At 48.3% G+C, this 20,543-nt stretch overlaps 1 protein-coding gene across 3 annotated transcripts in view; it reads right to left on the reverse strand.

Moving 5' to 3' along the window:
* Positions 1-13,497, reverse strand: part of ACVR2B (activin A receptor type 2B) — a 31,538-nt gene extending 18,041 nt beyond the window's left edge. For all 3 annotated transcript variants that reach the window (XM_072793312.1, XM_072793311.1, XM_072793313.1), the window contains exon 1: positions 13,348-13,497. In XM_072793312.1, the coding sequence (XP_072649413.1) occupies positions 13,348-13,399 (52 nt within the window). In that variant the 5' untranslated portion in view covers positions 13,400-13,497. The remainder of the gene's footprint in view (positions 1-13,347) is intronic.
* Positions 13,498-20,543: the final 7,046 nt, after the last annotated feature.

Raw genomic sequence — 20,543 nt, forward strand, 5'->3', positions numbered from 1 at the left:
TTTATAACACTAAGACATCAAAATGGATGATTTATTCCCCTGATGAAACGCCATCATCTAATACCACTTCCCAATATTGAAACAATTTCTCACACCTATGAAATATCACTTGAAAGTGGTATTTCTAATCCATTGTCTATTTACTATCTAGCACCGAAAGCTTCCCATTTTAATTACTATAGCTTTACAATGAATCCTGATCCAGAAGGCACAACTTATTCTTTTTAAGACAGCCTTAGGGGGGAAAAAAAAAAAAAAAGACAGCCTTGGCTCTTCTTAGTTCTTGCATTTCCAAATTGTTTTACTCTAAGGATTAAACCCTACAAGCTTTTTCTGCATCTACTGAATATACTAAAAAATCCTATGGGGTTTTTTGCTCAGTTAACATGGCAAATTAGATTTTCAATTGTTAGACCAAGTATGCATTTATTTCTGTGATTAAAACACTTAGTCATTAGATACATAGAGAGATACACACAGAGAGAGATCTTTTTTTTTTACATATTGCCAAATTCTATTTGTGAATATTTTAAAGGTATGCATCTTATATTCATTAGAGATATTAGTTCTATTTATCTCTCCACTCTGTCCTCTTATCTCACATTTATTGCTTTCTTTTCAATTTGTGAATTCTTTATTATTCTATGTTCTCTTTATTAGCTTCAAAGTTCTCATCTTTCTATCCTTTAGTGGTTACCCTAGAAATTTACAGCATACCTCCATGATTTATCAAATCCTAACATTAATAGGTAGTTTTATCCTGTTGGTGACCAATGTTAAGAACTGAATTAAAAAAAAAAAAGAAAAAGAAAAGAACCAGGATTGAGTCCCGCATCGGGCTCCCTGCATGGAGCCTGCTTCTCCCTCTCTGCCTGTGTCTCTGCCTCTCTCTGTGTCTCTCATGAATAAATAAAATCTTTAAAAAAAAAAAAAAAAAAAAAGAACTGAGGGATCCCTGGGTGGCGCAGCGGTTTGGCGCCTGCCTTTGGCCCAGGGCGCGATCCTGGAGACCCGGGATCAAATCCCACGTCGGGCTCCCGGTGCATGGAGCCTGCTTCTCCCTCTGCCTATGTCTCTGCCCCTCTCTCTCTCTCTCTCTCTGTAACTATCATAAATAAATTTTTTAAAAAATGTTTAAAAAAAAAAAAAAAAGAACTGAATTCCATTTTCACTCCACTTCCTATACAGCATTGTTTTCATGTGTTTTTATATGTGTTTCAAACTCAGTAATGCAATCCTATGTATCACTTTCAATGTCCATTCTTTTCTGCATCTCTGACCTCCCATCTAGATCATTTACCGTCTGTCTGAAGAACACCCTCTTTACTTGATACCTTCATTCTTTTTTTTTTTTTCCTAAGATTTATTTATTGGGCACCTCTCGTTAAACATCTGCCTTCAGCTCAGGTCATGATCCCAGGGTCCTGGGATCAAGTCCTATATCAGGCTCCCTGCTCAGCAGGAACCTGCTTCTCCCTCTCCCTCTGCCTGCCATTCCTCCTGCTTGTGTGTGGCTCTCTCTCTTGCTCTCTCTGTCAAATAAATAAATCTTTTTTGAAAATTTTTAAAAATAAAGATTCATTTTCTTATTTTTAAGAGAAAAAGAGAGAGACAGAGGGGAAGAGGGGCAGGAGAGACAGAATCTCAAGCAGACTCCCTGCTGAGCATGGAGTCTGACAACAGGGTCCATCTCAGAACCAAGATCATGACCTGAGCCAAAATCAAGAGTCAGACACTTAACTGACTGAGCCACCCAGGTGCCCTGATACCTTCATTCTTGAAAGATAGTTTCACTTGATTTGGAAGTTTAAAGAGACAATTTTTTCTTTTAGCATTTAAAGCTTTCATTCCATTATTTTCTGGCTTCCACTGTTTCTGAGAAGTTAGGTGTCAATATAACTACTACTCTTTTGATTGTAATGCCTTTTATCTCTGTCTGCTTTTTAAGATTCTCTCCTTGGTGTTCAGAAGTTTGGCTGGAGGGATCCCTGGGTGGCTCGGCGGTTTGGAGCCTGCCGTCGGCCTAGGGCATGATCCTGGGGTCCCAGGATCGAGTCCCACATCGGGCTCCCTGCATGGAGCCTGCTTGTGTCTCTGCCTCTCTCTCTCTCTCTCTCTCTGTCTCTAATGAATAAATAAAATATTAAAAAAAAAAAAGAAGTTTGGCTGGAATAAGAATAGGTGTGGAATTTTTATTTTTCTTGGTTCACAGGGCTTCTTGATTCTGTGGCTTAATGCCTTTCATTTATTTTGCAAAGTTCTCAGCTATTCTCTCTCCTGCTTCTATATTTTGTTTCTCTGGCCTTTATTTCTGTGGCTCTGATCACACGTATCTTGGACCTTCTCACTTCGTCCTGTCTTTCCCTCTCCTTTGTATTAATCTTTTTGCCTTTCCAGGGTTTAGTCTGCATAGTATCTTCTGATCTATCTTCCCATTCACTGATTCTAATTCTTTCTTCATTTTGACTTAATCTCCTGATAAAATCATTCATTGAGTTCTTAACCTCTGCTAGTGTATAATGCCCATCTATAATTTTTCATTTAGTTCTTATACATTTTTCCAGCTCTCTACTGAAACCCTCACTTTCACTTCCTTGATCATAGCAAGATTTTTCAGTATGTATATAACTCCAGTCTGGAGCTCACTCAGGTTTGCTTCAACTGTGATATTTTTTCTGGTTATTTATTTAAAGTGATGAACCAGTCGTGATACGTGCAAAATTGTCTGTAAAATAATTTGAGGGCTACAATGATGTTATATTCCTATAATGTTACATGTACTTCCGGCAGGCAGCTAAGGGTACCATTAATTCCAGAGCATCTAAATCCTGCTTTAGGGATGCCTGGATGGCTCAGAGGTTGAGCATCTGTCTTTGGCTCAGGGAGTGATCCTGGTCCCAGGATCAAGTCCCTCATCAGGCTCCCTGCGAGGAGCCTGCTTCTCCCTCTGTCTATGTCTCTGCCTCTCTCTGTGTGTCTCTCGTGAATAAATAAATAAAATCTTTAATTTTTTTTTAAATCCTGCTTTAGATCTGTCTTCTTTTGGTTCTCCCTGGCCTCCAAGTCTTTGGGTATCCAACTCAAAAGGAGAGGTTCACTATATCTGCCCTCTGTTGAAAACTCCAATCCCTGTCTTCCTAGCCCCACAAGGCTATCAAATGCAGATGCAACCCTCTCAGTTCCCTATATGGAAGGGCTAAAAAGAAATTCAAACATCAAGTCACCACCAGGGCCACTGTTCTCAAACAAATCCTGACCTGGTAAGTCTTCACTATCTTCTTAGCTGTACAATGCTTTCAGCCAGAGATGTTTCCTCAATGTGTCCATCTTTTCCAGATGCCTCCAGAAAGAGGGTTGGTCCTGGTCATCAAAAAAGAGGAAGCCTCCATATCTACTTCTTACCCAGCTTTTAGACTATTTTCAGGAACACATAATACCCAAAGGGAAGACTCTACACATACACAGAAACTGAAATCACCTGTGTAGATAAGCCGTTCACAGGAAGTGTTTAATTAGACCCTAGGGGCAGAGGCCGGGAAAAAAAAAAATAACTTTCATTCCAAAGTGTGACTCAAGAGGGAAACAAAATCCCCTTTCAATCAACTTTATTATTTCAGACCATTAAGGACTAAATTGTGTTCCCCCAAAATTCTTAACCCCCAATGTGACTAGACTGGGTGATTAGCCCATTAAAGAGGTAATTAAGGTCAAATTAGATTATAAGGGTGGGGCCCTAATCCAGTAGGGCTGGTGTCTTTAACACAAAGAGGAAAAGAGTGTCTGCACACAGTGTCTGCACACAGGAAAAGAGTGTCTGCACAAAAGACCATACAGTAAGTAGGCAGCTATCTGCAAGCCAAAGAGAAAGGCCTCACCAGAAACCAATCCTGCTGGTACCCTGAGGAGGACTTCCAGCCTCCAGAACTGTGAGAAAGTAAATTTCTGGTACTGAAGCCACCCAGTGTGTGTTATTTCAAAGCCATCCATCCGGTGGCAGCCCTATCAGCCCAATGCACAGAGAGCACACATCACCTGTACAATGTGGGAAAGCTAATGGGGACATCATTCATCCTAGAGACAGTATCATAAATATACTGTCACCTAAGTCCACAAGCAGAGCCTAACAAGTGGACTTATACAAGGAATCCCAGTGAAAGCACAGTGAAGCAGCAGGCAGCACACTGAAGGAGACTAGGAAAGTACAAGCTCTGGAGAACAATCATCTCAAACTATCCTACCTAGTTCTATGGCCAACTGTGGCAGAAAGTTATACAAGCGAACACCACACACACACACACACACACACACACACACACAGAGAGAGAGAGAGAGAGAGAGAAAGAAAGAGAGAAAGTGAAGCTCCCCAGAGCCCCTTCTGGTGAGAAGCTTCTCACCAGATTCTAGAATAATTCTCTGCAAGTGTCTCCTATCCCTCCTACCAGCATTATCACCACATACAAAATCAGGATCCTGCCATGTTACAATCTTGTCAAAGCACTGGATTCACCAGTGGTGCCCTGTTAACACACAGGTCCTCACAACCTTCAGCAAGTGCCTCAGTCTCCCTGGAGGGTAGAGGCAGCATAAAGCATGGCCAGTGAGCTTACACAGACATGTACATCCATCCCATACTCAGACCTGCTAGCACTTACTGGCAAGTCCACTGCTACCTCTCTTTTATCAACACAGTTACCAGGAGGCTCAGACACAGGAAGCAGTGGACCTAGTGGACACTAGACCTGTCTGGGCACCCTTCGTGACACGGGCTATTTCCAACCTATGCAATCTAGCGTTTTTGGAGGGGAAGGAGAGGCTCGTATATCGCTGCAGAGGGCCAGCTGCCATCTTACCCAGCTTCTGCCCCCACTGCCATCACCTGGATAGATTGGGGGGGTTGGGGGAGGGGACAGTACAGCCATGTCTCAGTACCTATTAAAGTTTTAAATATACATGTGCTGCGGCTGGGTCGGTCAGTAGAGCACACAACTCTTGACCTCAGGGCTTTGAGTTCAAGTTCCACATTCGGTGTCTTTATTAACGTTAATAAATCTTTAAAAAAATAAAATATAGGGATCCCTGGGTGGCGCAGCGGTTTGGCGCCTGCCTTTGGCCCAGGGCGCGATCCTGGAGACCTGGGATCGAATCCCACATCGGGCTCCCGGTACATGGAGCCTGCTTCTCCCTCTGCCTGTGTCTCTGCGCCTCTCTCTCTCTCTCTGTGACTATCATAAACAAATAAGAATTAAAAAAAAAATAATAAATAAAATAAAATAAAATAAAATAAAATAAAATAAAATAAAATAAAATAAAATAAAATAAAATATAGGGATGCCTGGGTGGCTCAGCAGTTGAGCACCTACCTTTAGCTCGGGTCATGATCCCAGGGTCCTGAGATCAAGTCCCACATCGGGCTACCCACAGGGAGCCTGCTTATCCCTCTGCCTATGTCTCTGCCTCTCTGTGTGTCCCTCAAGAATAAATAAATAAAATCTTTAAAAAAATAAAAAGTAAAAAAAAAAAAATTCCTCGTTATCAATCCTTGAGAATCAGTCTGCATAAAATGTATACAATCAGAAAAATCCATCAATAGACTATATAAAATGTAGTCTACATACAAACTGAAATTTCACACAGCTATTTAAAAAAATCAAGGTAGAAAAAAAAAAAATCAAGGTAGATCCACAGGTATGAGAAAGATTGCCAAAACATACTTCTGCATTTAAAAGCCATGACATCGAACAACACAGATGAGCACTCGATGGCCACAAACAATTCACTCTGGTAGATTTCACTCATCTAAAGCACAAAACCAGGCAAAACTAATGTGTGCCATGAGAAGTCAGGATAGTGAACAACCTTAGGGATGGATGTAGGAGTAGAGCCTGGAAGGGAGCAAGAAAGGGCTTAGTGGGGATAGGGGCTGGTAAATTTCTGATTCCCAGGCAGCCCGGGTGGCTCAGCAGTTAGCGCTGCCTTCAGACCAGGGCCTGATCCTGGAGACCCGGGATCGAGTCCCGCGTCAGACTCCCTGCATGGAGCCTGCTTCTCCCTCTGCCTGTGTCTCTGCCTCACTCTCTCTCTCTCTCTCTCTCTGTGTGTGTGTCATGAATAAATAAATAAAAATTTTTTTAACAATTTCTGATTCCCCATCTAGATGCTGATTATATGGGCACAGTCAGTTTGTGAAAATTCATCAAGCCATCATTTATGATAATACACAGTTCTACTTGTATTTTATACCCCAATTAAATGTTTGAAGAGAAGCAATACCATTTTAGGTTAAAAAATACTATTTCATCAATGCTTCCATAGACGCACAGATAAAAATGTATAGAAGGACTCAGATGGGGGCCAGGGGTGGTAAAGGGCCCTGGTTTTATCTGTAATGTCTAATTTTCTGCAGCTGAATGTATGCATATTATTTGTAAAACTAAGAATTAGTAAAATTTAAATAGGAAAGGAAGGGACCAAAGTGACCTCTCCTCTTGGAGCTACAACCAGGGTGCCTAACCAGGAGACCCCTGGGTAAAGGGAGGTGTGGGAGTGGGTTTTTCAGGGGAGGAGAGAGGTAGCCTGGTTCTCCTTCCCCTGAGCGGCCCTACAGGACCCACTCTCAGGTAAGGGGTTCACAGGAAGGGCCAACCAGGTAGGAAGGGAAGTCAGAATTCACTGTAACTTTTCTGCCCCTCTACTTCTAAGCCACAGAGCAGATGAACTCTGCTCCCCAGGTTCTCAGGGCACACAGAGGCTAGACCTCCTTATAAGGCATGAGCCACATAATCCACTTCCCAGACCCTGGTCTGCCTGGATACCAAGTACCTGAAGGGAATGTCAAAACTTGGGTAACAAGGAAATTCCCAAAAGTACAGAAAAGCGCATAGGTTTCTTAATCCAAGGCACTGAGAACTCACATGTTTCCTGAATCAATATGGGGGGGAGGGGTGCACTGTCAAAGACATTAGACATTAAAAGGCATTGCCCTCATACCTGAAAACACTGCACACCACTACACAAACCAGAAGAAAAAAACACCCTGACCCTGACATCAACACTCAAGAGACTCAGCTTCCGAGTCAGCCTCCCACTTCCATTGGTTCAAGTCTAAGAGGCAAGCAGGGGCCCCACCCTCTCCATGGATGGACAGACAACAGCTGGTCTGGTCACATCTTCTGAAATGCTTGACCACAAACTCCGGGAAGCAGCCTTCTCCATCCTCCAGCCAAGGGCTTGGGTTTCCAATCTGCCTTCCTTTTCCTTCCCCAGAACTAATTTTAGCCTCCTTGGTTGTCAGAGTGGAACTGAGATAGTCGGCAGAGGAACATTTGCAAACAAGAACATGAGCTCACCTCACAAAACACCTCTGCTCCAGCTCAGAAGCTGACCAGAGAAGAGAAAGTCCTGTTGTGCGGCAGGCCAGGCCCCTAGAGAAGGTCCCTTGGGAGAAGGGCTACACATCTGCCCAGTGAGGCAGGCTTCCTTTCCAACACCTGCTCCTAATAACCACAAGTCCAGGAATGAAAATACCCAGCTAGGGCTGCCAGCCCCTGAGTCTGAAAAAGGCACATGTATGTGTACAGCAAGACTGGAATAACCAGAGCAAAACATGGGGCTGGCCAAAGGCAGGAAGCCAGGATTGATCCTGGGCCAGAAAGAGTGACAGCTCACCCCCAGCCCGTGTCATCAGTTGGGTTTCCAGTGCCTTTGACATAGTCATCACCAACAAACAAACCAGGGACTTGGAAGAAGGAGTCCCATCTCCTCTCTCTTTCCCAACCCCACCCCCAACCTGGGCATCCAGGAGGGTCCCACCAAGTCCTCAAGAAACAGGCACCTCTCAGTCAGGTGGAGAAAGTTCAAAGAGGAAGCCCCGAAGTGGTGGGTGTCTATTCCGGAACAAGGAATTGGGTGACCGAACGGGAGAGAAGATGTAAGAAGTCAAGAAGATGGAACCAGAAGTCTCAATCCCAGTAAGAAGCCCTTTAAAATAAGCACGGGACACACCAGTGGCGGAGAACTTGGAAAGGCAAGCGCTGGGGACTGCATCCTCCCACCCTGTGAGCCCAGTCTGCAGTCAGGTCCCAGTGCAGCAAAGCGAGCTGAACTTGCTGAGCTCCAGATCAGAGGAGCCCCCAGAAAGCCTTCCCCAGCAGAGCTCGGGGCAGGTCAGGAGAGGAGTGAAGAAGAGATGCGGTGCTGCCCACCTGCCAAGCCCAGCACACGTGCCCAGAGACCAGGCCCCCGGGTGAGGGCTGCCCGCGCTGCCCACCCCAGCTCCCAGGGGCCTGCCCGCCGACTCCCAGTGGCCAGGTGGAGGCCTGAGCCCATACCTCGGGGGAGACGCTGCCCCCCTGCGCTGGCGTCCCCAGGTTCGGCGGGGTGCCAAGCAGCCGGCCTGCTCGAGGGCAGGGGCATGCCCGCGTCCTGCTGCAGCCCCGGCGCTGCTCGGGTCCACGGGCAGCCTCAGCTCCCAGCCGCGGCTCCCCGGCCAGCGGCCCCGAGGTTCCAGGCGGCGCGGCGGCCCGGGCAACACGCACTGCCTGACATTCTGCTCAAGTGGGAGGGCGAGGCCCCCCGCGCAAAGCTCAAGGCAGCAGGCAGAGGCAGTGGGCGGGTGTGTGTGGGTCCGGGGCGGGCAGGCTGCCGGGCCACCCACGGCCGCCACCTCCCTGAAGCCCTGAAACCCGAACCGCTGCTGGGAAAACTCAAGGACGCCAGGATCCTTCCCGCTAGCTGGCCGAGGTCCTCCCAAACCGCTCACTGCCAATCACTCTCATGGCCGAGCAGGCAGGGATCTCCCAGGCTTTGAGGAGACTCCAACCTCCCACCTTGAATTCGCAAAGGCTAGGTGCTGTGGGCATTAGCCATAACCCCACCTCCCACAACTGTCTCTTTAAAGCACAGGAACATTCTAGATCCAGGGTTCTCAACCTGAGGCGATTTACAACCCCTCTACCCAGGACATTTTTGTTGTCACAATACTAGCATTAAGTGGACAGAGACCAAGGATGGTGCTAAAGGTCTTACCACGCACAAGACAGGTGTCACCACCATCTCCAAACACACACAACAAAGAATCATAGGGTCTAGATTGTCCATAGTGTCGAGACTGAGAAACCCTGTCCTAGATTGAGGTCTACCTAGCCAGGACCCTGCCTGAGAGCTGTCCTCTAACCAGTGTCATTCTCAAAAGTATTCCCTGCACCAGCTCCTCCTCACAGCCCCCAAATCTTGGTCCACAGTAACAGGCCAGGATCCACAAGTGAATCTTAACTCTTAACTTGATGTCCTTTGATTCCGACTTGCACCACCCTGAGCTCTCAGGAAGGGACTGAATGCACAGGCACTCAAGGGAGAGCTGCCTGGAGGAGGAGAAAAAGGAACCAGAGCTGGAATGTAAACACTACAGGGGGATTACAAAGGACAGAAGTAAAGAAGTCCAGTGGAGGAAGCAATGTGGGAATGAGCCCAGTGCACCCCCCACCAAGGGCAACAAATTGCCCCTCAAAACTGGTACAATGGCTATGGGTAGGGCAGCCAGCACTTCACAGAGCCCATCCCAGGGGGCTACAAGTTTCTGGTATCAATGCAAAACAGCAAGTGTGCATGTACAATGCATGCATTGGCTCTCACACACATATGCTTTCTCTTTCTTTATTTGTATTTTCCTGGGGGAAGAGTCCACAGCTTTTATCGGATTCTCAGAGAGGTTCACAATACAAAGGTCCATGGCATAGAATGGGCAGTCTTCCCTGGGCTCCCTGCAAATTCCTTGAGTGAAGTGCTAGGGCTAGGGGAGGTCCAGGTGTTATCTAGGGATTCTTTTTTTTTTTTTTTAAGATTTTATTTATTCATGAGAGACACAGAGAGAGAGAGAGAGAGGCAGAAAAATAGAGGGAGAAGCAGGCTCCCTGCAAGGAGCCCAATGTGAGACACAATCCCGGACCCCGGAATCACACCCTGAGCAGAAGACAGACACTCAACCACTGAGCCACCCTGGCGTCCCAATCTGGGGATTCTTAATGCCCCTGCAGAGTAGTACACCAGAGGCCCACCCAAGCTGGGGGAGGCTATGGGGTTCCAGGACTTATTTATTCACACAGCTATAGAGCCTGGAAGGCTGGCTGAGTTTCTCGGAAGAGCCTCTAACAGTAAGGGTGTCCACTCCTCCCAAAGGGCGGCCCAGCCAGCCAGTACCTGGAGTACCCAGCAGATACAAGGAGAGGGAGCAAAGGACGCCTTTTCCTTGGGGAATGGCACCAACAACCTGTAGATCTGTGGTCTGCATCGTTAGCAGCCACCACTACAAAAAGCCTGCAGGTCACCTCACTCATAACACATATACACATTTCTCCCCTGAGGACATAAACACCTTTGGATCAGAGAGTATCCAGCCTATGAGGACAACTTCAGGCAGTCCAAGCTGGCAGTTCCTGATGGGACAGAGTTAGCTCCTCCTCTGCCAGTGGCTCCTGACATTCCACTCAGAAATTCTCCACCCCACCCCCACAGGCTCTGATCTGAACCCCAAATAGAGAGACAGATGTCAGAAATCCTAAAGAGAGAAATCTGTCTAGGATGTCCTACAAGGCAAGTGCCAAACTTATTTCACAAGGGTACTGAGCCAGGCACAGAACACGAAAAACCTGCAGAACTGAACAATGATCTTGTAACAAGCACCATGTGCCATTGTTATAGCATAAATTCCCCCCTTTCTTCTATGCACCATCCAGTATGGCAGCCACTACCCAAACGTGACTACTGAGCACCTGAAATGGGGAAAGTTCACGTTCTGTAGGTATAAAATACACACTGGATTTTGAGGATAGCACAAAAAAAAAAAAAAAAAAAGAACATAAAATGTCTCATTAATTGTTTTAATACTGATTACATGCAAAATCATGTAATCATTCAATACTGATTACTTGGTATATATCAGGTTAAATAACCATACCATTAAAGTTAATTTCACCTTGTTATAGACTAGTTTTTATTTATTTAAATTCAATTAATTAACATAGTATATTATTAGTTTCAGAGGTAGAGACTGAATGTTTATATGTGTCCCCTCAGAATTCGGATCTTGAAACCCTAATCCCCAAAAGGACGGTATTTGGAGCTAGAGCCTTTGGGGGGTAATCAGAGTTAGTCTGGTTCATGGTAGTGGGGCCCTCAATTTAGAATTAGTAGAAGAGGAAGAAGGAATGAGCTCTCTCTACCTGGCCCTCCAAACACAGAGGAAAGCCACATGAGGATGCAGTGAGAAGGCAGCCATCTGCCAGCCAGAAAGAGGGCCCTCACCACAACACTACCATGCTGGCACACTGGTCTTGGACTTCCAGACACTAGAACTGTGAGAAATAAATTCTGTTATTGAAGTCACCCAGTCATGGTATTTATTTACAGCAGCCCAAACAGACTAAGACACCTGTTTTTTCTTTTATTAACACGACTACTAGAAAATTCTAAGTTACATACATGGTTGATGCTATATTTCTGTTGGACAGCGCTGTTCCTGATCCTCCTACTGTGTGCTGCAGGCGATGGAGTAATCCTAAATGGCAAGCCAAGAGCTTGAAGCAAGGGCATCCATGAAGTAAAAGAACAGGAGCACCAGCTCTTCCCATAGCTCTTCACAGGTCAGCGCAGCAGCCACCAGAAAACTGGCTGCTGTGACCACAAGAAACACCCAGTGACCCCACCTTCGTCTCAGGGCAGGAACACGGGTCCTTGGATTCGGTCTAACTCCAGCACTGCCCAAGTCAGGCGGGGGAAGCCGAGGGAAGGAGGGAAAGGCAGACCATGGAGGAGCCCAATCCCACCTGTCCTGTCCCGCCTCACCAGGAAGGGAGAGGAGGCTGGTGCTGTCCTGTCACAGAAGGAGGTCCCCTCTGCAGGCTGGAGCTTGGAAGAGCCCAGAACCTTCCAGAGAGACCCAGAGACAGCCAGGTGGGCTGCTGCATGCCTAGTAAGTCAGCCTGACGGCCCTAGCCTCCGCAGAGCAATGCCTTCTTTTCTCCTCAGAAGCATCTCCAAGCAGCACTTAAAAGGCAGAGAGAGAACCAAGCTCAACACCGCCACTCTGCTTCCACCACAGGGGAAATGGCTCCAAGGGGGCCGTGATACCCCCTGTCACACTGCGCCCAAACACCAGTAAGGGGGTCTTCTTCGTCCCTGCGCTCTGGCTACGCCGCTCCAGACTGCACACAGACAACTCACTCGCGTCGGGCGCGGACAACCAAGTCCCGCTACATCAACAGGAGGGCGCAGAGCGGGGGTGGGCTGCGGCGGAGATCCCCCATCTCCACCCCCGCAGGGGCGCGGGGATCCCTGCCCCACCCCTGCACGCCCGGCCCCGCCCTTCCCGGGTTTCCCAGACTCCGCGCGGCTGCCACGGCGGGCGGCCGGGGACCCGCGCTGCATGTGTAATGGGGGCTGGGAACAAAGGCGCGCAGGACCCGGCGCCCCGGATTCCGCGCACCGGCCGCCCCGACCTCCCCAGGCTTCTCCCGGGAGCTTCAGCGCGCGGCTCCCCGCGTTTCCCGGGGCCGCCCGGAGCCGCCCGAACCCGAGGGCGGACCCCATCCCCGCACGCAGCCGGGGCTGGGCGCGCCCCAACGCCGCTAGAAGAGGAAAGTCACTGCTTCGGCTCTGGGGGAAAGCTCTTCCCCGCGGGACCCCGTGTACACCCGCACCCACACAGCGGCCGCCACCGGCACGCGAGCCGAACGCTGGCCCCGCCGACCACCCAGCCCTGCCACGTGCTTCCCGGAGGCACAAACGGGGACCGGTCAATTTTTCTTCGCACCCCACCTCCCGTCCCAGGAGCCCCGAACAAAGCGGCCCCGCGGGGTGACCGCACCTCGGGTCCCGGGGCCGCCGCGGGGGAGGCGGGCGTCGGCGGGAGCTGGCGCCGGCGGCCCGCCCCGCAGGAAGCACGACGCAGACGCCGGAGGGATGCGGCGCGGGGGACTCCTCCGGCCGCGCCCAGGGGCTCCGGGGGTCGCGCAGCCCTGCCCCGGCCCGCTCGGCGCTGCGATCCCGCCACCCCCGGCGCAGACCTGCCCACCACGCCCGCCGCCTGCCCCACGCCGCGGCGTCCCTCTCGCTGGCCCTGGGCTCCACGCGCCCGGGCTGCCCGACCCCCGAGCTGGCTGACGCCCCGGCCCCGGCCCCGGCCCCGGCCCTGGGGCCGCACCAACGAGATCGTCCCCCGCGAGGACGCCCGCAGTCCCCGCCCCGGGAGGCGCCAGCCGGGTGCAGGTGGCGCGGCGAGGAGGCCACGGGCCCGCCCTTTGTTGGTAAACACCGCGGCGCCTCCCGCGCCCCCCGCGCCGCGCCCGTCCTTACCCGCGCACAGCGATCCCCAGAGGAGGGCGAGGGCCGCCCAGGGCGCCGTCATGTTCCGCGGCGCCGCCCCGCGGACACCCGGAGCCCGTGGGCAGGGCCGCGCGGCGGTCCCGGGGCGCGCAGGGCCCGGCGGCGGCTGCGCTCTCCTTCCCGCTTCTTCCTTCGGCCTCGCTCCCCGCGCGCTTCCCGCGCCTGGGTCCCCGGGCGGCGTGCAGGCTCCAAGGCCGGGCGGCGGCGCCGGGCTCACGGCCGCTGCGGGCGGCGCAGGCTGCGGCCCGGGCTCCGGGGCGACGCGGGGGCCGGGGGGCGGCGGCGGGGCGCGGGCCGGGGGGCGCCCGACTCGGGCATAGCGCGGCGGGGCTGGGCCCGGGCCCCGGGCGCAGGGGCCGAGTCCGGAGGGGCCATGAACGGGGGGAGGGGTGGGGGGAGGGGAGCTGAACCGAGTCCAAAATGGCTCCTGAGCCGCGGCCGCGGAGCCGAGCCAGCGGGGAAACCCGGATGTTGGATACAAAGAGGCGGGCGGGCGAGCGGGGCGGGCGGGGAGGGGGAGGGGAGGGGGAGGGGAGGGGGCGGGCCCTCCGGCCGCGTGGCCCGCGCCCCCCTCAGGGGCGGCGCCGCCGAGAAACAACAACAAGGAGGCTCCGCCCCCGCCCGCGCCCTCCGCGCCCTCCGCGCCCCCCCGCCCGGGGTAGGCTGCTGGGGCCGCCTGCTGCGCGGCCGGGCGCGCTGGCCGAGGGGGGCGGTGGCCCCGGGACCGCGCGGCCGCCGCACCTGGGCCCTCGCTCCGCGCTGGAACCCACCGTCCCGGACGCGCGCTGCGCTGCGCTGCGACGCCGGAGCAGGTGGACGGCCCCGGGCTCGCCCGCGCTCCCGCCGCCGCCGCCCGCGCTCCCCGCCTCCGAAACCCGGGTCCCCGGGAACCGCGGGGGAGTCGTGCCTTTCGTGCCGAACGAATCGGCAGGACAGGCTATCTTCTCTCTGAAATGACGAGTAGCCCCCCCACTCTGCGACCCTAACACACACGTACGGGCACGGCTGGGATCCTGGAGCTGGACCCATCCCTGGGAGAGCGGGTGCCCGCCGAGCCTCTCCCCGCAGAGCAACAGCAGGTGGAAAAAGACCAGTGGCCGCTGCCTTCCCCAACACTGCACCCCGCATCAGTCGGCACCTTCAAAACTGGTCTCAACTGCCTCCCGTCCCTCGAGTTGAAGATCTTGTCTAGCAAATGGTCCTGCTGCCCTCTTCACTTGCCACATTCCTCCTTGGGTGCCCCTTTTCTTCACCTGAGATCCCACAACCAGAGCTTGGGAAGGTCACGATGGGGCTCCGAGCTAAAGAGGGAAAGCCCGTTAGAGCTCAGGTAGGAGGGGCAGGATCCTTCCATACAGAAATTATCCTCCGGCAATTGTGCTCCTGACTCGCCACAGCCTTTCTTGGAGCAGGGCAGGAGCAGGGCAAAAGCTGTCTGGAAGGAGGTGGTGCCTGGAAGTCGGAGTTATTTCGCCTTTCTGAGCCTCACTTTCCTTACACAGGTGAAGAGGTTAGATTCCTGTGCTTTGCATTTTCCAGAAAGCAGAAACCTTATTCAAACAAAATATTATGCATACAGAGCGAAATTGCCTTGATTGAAGTCGAAATGAGGGCCCAACGCCCCCAGTTTCCAAAGCATTAGGAGCATCCAGGACCACACTTTGGAGTCACTACCCAGGAAGATTTGAGTCTCTAAATCTTCCAGTTCTGGAAAATCCTGTGGAAAATGACAGCACCTCCTTGCCACAATCCCTGTAAAGGCCTTTTAACACAGGATTGAATACTACATTGTGCTAAGTAAGAAGCAGTGTCATATGGGGTAGCCTGGCTATGTATAAGGCATTTGGTAATCCTACAGGAGGCAATATCCACAGACACATGATGGCAGGGGAGGTTAATCCAAATTCAGAATTAAGTGTCTTTTCTAGGAAAGATAAATTGCTGCCTTTTCCCTCCTGTAAGGTATCACCTATAATCCATTGCACCAACAATTAGATTGGCTGGTTCCTCTCTTCTACTCCACACAGGTTAGATACTACAATAAGGGTTCCGGGGGGGGGGGCGGGTACAAGTTGCCAAGACATCTGTGTCTTCCACCTTGAATGTCTCTGGGGTCTCCAAATTTGTATATCTAACTGCCTACTTGACATCTCTATTTGGCAGCCTATCAGGCATCTCCAACCTGACCTAGCCAAAGTAGAATTCCCCATTCTTACCACAAATCTACTTCTCCTAGTTGTTCCTGTCAGAATCAATGGCATAACCAAATAACCAGTTGCTCAAGTCAGAACTATGAGCCACTCTTGATTTCCCCCATATTCAGTCCATCAGCAAGTTGGCTTCAAAAACATACCAACCGGGACTCCTGGGTGGCTCAGTGGTTGAGCGCCTGCCTTTGGCTCAGGGCGTGATCCTGGAGTCCCGGGATTGAGTCCCACATCGGGTTCCCTGCAGGGAGCCTGCTTCTGCTTCTATCTATGTCTCTGCTTCTCTCTGTGTCTCTCAGGAAAAAATAAATAAAATCTTAAAAAAAAAAAAATCAACCCTCAAGCCACTTTTTATACACGGTTGCCACCCAACCTCTCACATCCAGACCACTGCAATAGCAGTGAACTGGAAGGGATTGTAACTAGTCATCTGCTTCCATTCTTGCTTGGCTATATAATACATCTTCTATACAGCACCTGAAATGATCTTTTAAACATGAAACTCGTATCACGTTATTCCCTTCCTTAAAATCCTCCCATGGCTTCCTGTTATAACGCCTAACAAAGCTTAACATAATCCACCCTTCTTCCTCTCCAACTCACCATTGTCAGCCAGACACACTGGTGTGCTTTCTGCTCCTCAAACACATTAAGGTTGTTTCTACCTCAGAGCACCTGCAATCCCCACTGCCACTGCTGGAATACTCTCCTCCGACTCTCCTGGGGAGCTGAAATCCATGTTGTTGAGTTCATAAGATTAACCTGTATCTCTACTAACATTTTATTCATGAACCAATGCCAGGCTGATAGGGAAAGATGATGTGGATGTCTGAAAATCAAGGTTAATTGGGTTTTCTATTCTTTCGAACTACAAGAACACTAAAAATCGCATTTGATAGCAGACATGAGGTAACTGGAAGCTGAAAGGCAAAAAACCAACAAATGTCTACTACAGAATGTATGACGGAGTTCTGCCCTTCAGGGATTCTGTGTTTAGGACCACTTTCCCCCTACTGTCCCCGCCCCTGCTCAATGATCAAAGTCAGAAAACAAGGAATTGGGAAGAAACAATTGAGCATGGCATCCTTCAGTATCAAGCTAATGGAAGAAGATGGAAAATTATAGCATTAAAATATGACCTGGTATCTGAATCATTGACATTTTATTTCAAGGGTTAAATGCATTTATTTGTCAAGATAAACTTTTAAAATAACCACAACTTTTGTAATTTTACTCAGAGAACTCTTCATTAAAAAAAAAAAAAAATTAAGTGGCTCCAGCCTCTCTTAGCTTCTGAGAATCACTGGTTAGAGATATGCTATAGTGGGTAATTATGAAAGATATAGGGTAATATATATCAGAATATATTTTTCTGTAATTTAGTTACAGTAGTACCACATTAAATGATTTCAGAGGGTACTATTCACCCATTACAACAGGGCTAAGTGATGCTTTCTTTGGCAATACTATTCCCCCAAAACTTAGCAAGCTATTTATTTCTGACCTATTCTGTGTGTCATCAATATTAAAAGTTATTTCTTAGAAGATTCTCAAACTGTTTTAAGATTTTACATATTTATTCATGAGAGACACAGAGAGAGAGAGAGAGGCAGAGACACAGGCAGAGGGAGAAGCAGGCTCCATGCAGGGGAGCCCGACGTAGGACTCGATCCCGGGTTCCCAGGATCACGCCCTGGGCTGAAGGCGGCACTAAACCACTGAGCCACTCGGGCTGCCCTCAAACTATTTTATTTCTTTTCCTCCTGTCCTCATACTACTACTACTACTACTACTACTACTACTACTACTACTACTACTACGACAACGACAACTACTTCTTCTTCTCCTTCTTCTTCTTCTTCTTCTTCTTCTTCTTCTTCTTCTTCTTTTCTCTCTCTCTCTCTCTCTCTCTCTCTCTCTCTCTCTCTCCTTATGGTAGCCCACCTTGAAATCAACTAAATTAATTAGGTTGGATAGAAAGAGCTCTCAAAATAGATTAGATTATGCTGTGATAATGGGAAATCCCCAAATCTCAATGTCTTAAAACAACCATATTTATTTTTCAATTCAGTCAGCTACCTGTCCATTGTGAGTTACTGAGGGAGCTATACTCATTGTAATAACTCAGAGACACAAGCTAATGAAGGCTACATTTTGATACATGCTTCTACTATTGCAGAAAAATAGGGAAGGTAAGTTATATTCAGGCTCTTAAAACTTCTACCAGATGCCAGAAAAGTGGTGGCTAGTTTGGTGGCTGCATAGTTTTTGAATCTCCACAGAGCAACTACATGAAAACAAAAGAAAAAAAAAAACAGAAAATCCATATACATTTACAAGAAAACTAGGTGACAAGATTTCCCCCTAAACACCAAAAGCAAGCAAATGGAGATGAACTACAAACTACCAACACCAATAAAATCTACATGGACTAGCATCTGTGCAAGGGGAAGCTGAAGAACACAGCAGGGTGATAAGGTTCCTGAGAACAATCGAATCCCCAAATAGCTAGGAGATATTCACTGGAAAGCATGGCTCAATAATAATTGTAGGTGAAACTGGGAGGGGCTTCCCCAATCCAACCACAAGTCAATGCAAGGAGACTATAGTAAGAAGAGAAAGAGGTGGAACAGTTTGTCCCTGGGAACTTTCAAAACTGATTAGCCAGGCCTCCGCTGTAAATCAGATTCCTACAGAGGAGAAATTGCTGGAAGTGGAATCACAATTGAGCTGTGTAAAATTTTTCTTCCAGCCACCATGCAGTAACTGGAATGGTATTCGCCTTTCTACCATAACAAGAAAAATGGACAAGATATAGGAGGCGACTATTTTTGGACATTACACAGCTGTAGTCCCTCAGAGAAGAGAAAACAAAATGAAGGGAGCGTGATGATTGCCCCTGCTTTCTGACTGGAGACAAATTCCAGTCTACAATGCAGGAAGTGTATCCTAAGCAGAGCCTGGCAACCTTGCTGAGTTGAGAATAGAGAGTGAGGCTGCAGAGGGAGAAGGATACAGCGAATTTAAGAGCAAATTTTACTCTGGCAGAATACCAGAGAGTAGGGAATTACATAAAGAAAGCTGGACAGCTGCAGAGGAATCTCCCTGGGTCTTTTCCTGAATTCTGAGTTGTACATACATACAATGAAACTCCAGGGGGGTGAGAGAAAGAAAGACAGAAGAGCTATAAGCTGAAAAGCTCCAAGAACTCACACAGGAAAGGGAAGTTTTTATAGTTCTAACCATCCAGAGTGAAAGTCCTCATTATTTACCAGGACACTCAGACTGGAGACATAAAGAGTCACTGCCTAGTAGTGGAAGTAAACTAGCCAAGAATAAAGGCTCCCCCTGTAAGCCCACAATACCAAAACTTGAAATGATACATTAGTAACTTAAGTATTTAGGAGACAAAAGTTCAACACTTTTTAAAGGAATTCAACAAATTCTGACTCTCTGTAATAAAGGATTAACAATGCCCAACATATTATAAAAGTTTACTAAACAGGAGAAAAAAAAACAAACAGGAAAATGTGACCTATTAGCAGGGGAAAAATCAGTCAGTAGAAACAGAGAAAAGACAGAGATGATGGAATTATCAAAGATTTTTTAAAAGCTATTATAAATATACTGAAAAAGTTAAGGGAAATATGAATATAATGAAGGGAGAATAAAGATATTTCAAAAATGGACTTCTAGAGTAAAAGAAATGTATCTTTTTTAAAAAAGATTAACTGGATGAAATTGACAGCAGATTAGACACTATAGAAAAATAAGATCTATGAATTTGAAGATATAGCCAAATTAAGGATGGGGGGAAAAAAAGCTGGAAAAAATAAACAGAAATTCTATGACCTGTGGAACAATATCAAATTGTCTAACATGCCTAACTAAAATACCAGGGAATAGAGCAAAAATATTTGAAGAAACAATGGCTAAACTTTTTTCATTTTGATGAAAACTAGAATCCCACACATCCAAAAAGTTTAATAAACCCCAAAGAGGATGAACACACACACACACACACACACACACACACACACATCCCACATTCTACATCTAACATGCAGTTTATCATTTAATAAAAAAAAAAAAGAAGAAAGAAAACTATCTCTTAAGATCAGGAATAAGGCAAGGGTGATTGCTCTTCCCACCTCTATTCAACATTATACTGGATGTTCTAGCCATTGCAATAAGGCAAGAAAAAGAAGTAAATATTGGAAAAGAAGAAGGAAAGACATTCTTTTTTCCACAAATGACATGATATATATAGAAAATCCTACATATTCTTCTAGTGCAAAATGCTATCAGAGCTAATAAGAACTAATAAGTGAATTTAGTAAGGTGAGAAGATGCAAGATCAAACAAAAATCCACTTATATATGCTAGTAATGATACCACAGAGCATTTCTATAAGCTGGCAATAAACATTTGAAAAATGAAAAATCCTTACATCAGCATCAGAAAACATTAAGTATATTTGAATGGCCAATAAGCATATAAAAAGGTGCTGGGGATTCCTGGGTGGCTCCGTAGTTTGGCACCTGCCTTTGGCCCAGGGCGTGACCCCAGAGTCCCGGGATCAAGTCCCACATTGGGCTCCCTGCATGAAGCCTGCTTCTCTCTCTGCCTAAGTCTCTGCGCCTCTCTCTGTATCTCTCATGAATAAATAAATAAAATCTTAAAAAAAAAAAAAAAACCTTCTAGATAGTGGTAATGGTGGCACAACACTGTGAATGTATTTAATGCCTTAACTCATGACCCTGAGATCAAAACCTGAGTTGAGATGACAGTTGGATGTTCAACTGACTGAGCCACTCAGGCGCCTCGTTTGTGCCTACTCTTGATCCAAAGGTACATGAATCAAAAAATCAAATTATTTGTCTCTAATGTAGCCAACACAAATGGGTGAAAACAAGGACAAGATCATTGCAAAAGCACCATCATTTGGAAAGTGTAAGA

Source organism: Canis lupus, chromosome 22 (genome assembly GCF_048164855.1).
Source record: "Canis lupus baileyi chromosome 22, mCanLup2.hap1, whole genome shotgun sequence".
NCBI classification, from domain to species: Eukaryota; Metazoa; Chordata; class Mammalia; order Carnivora; family Canidae; genus Canis; species Canis lupus.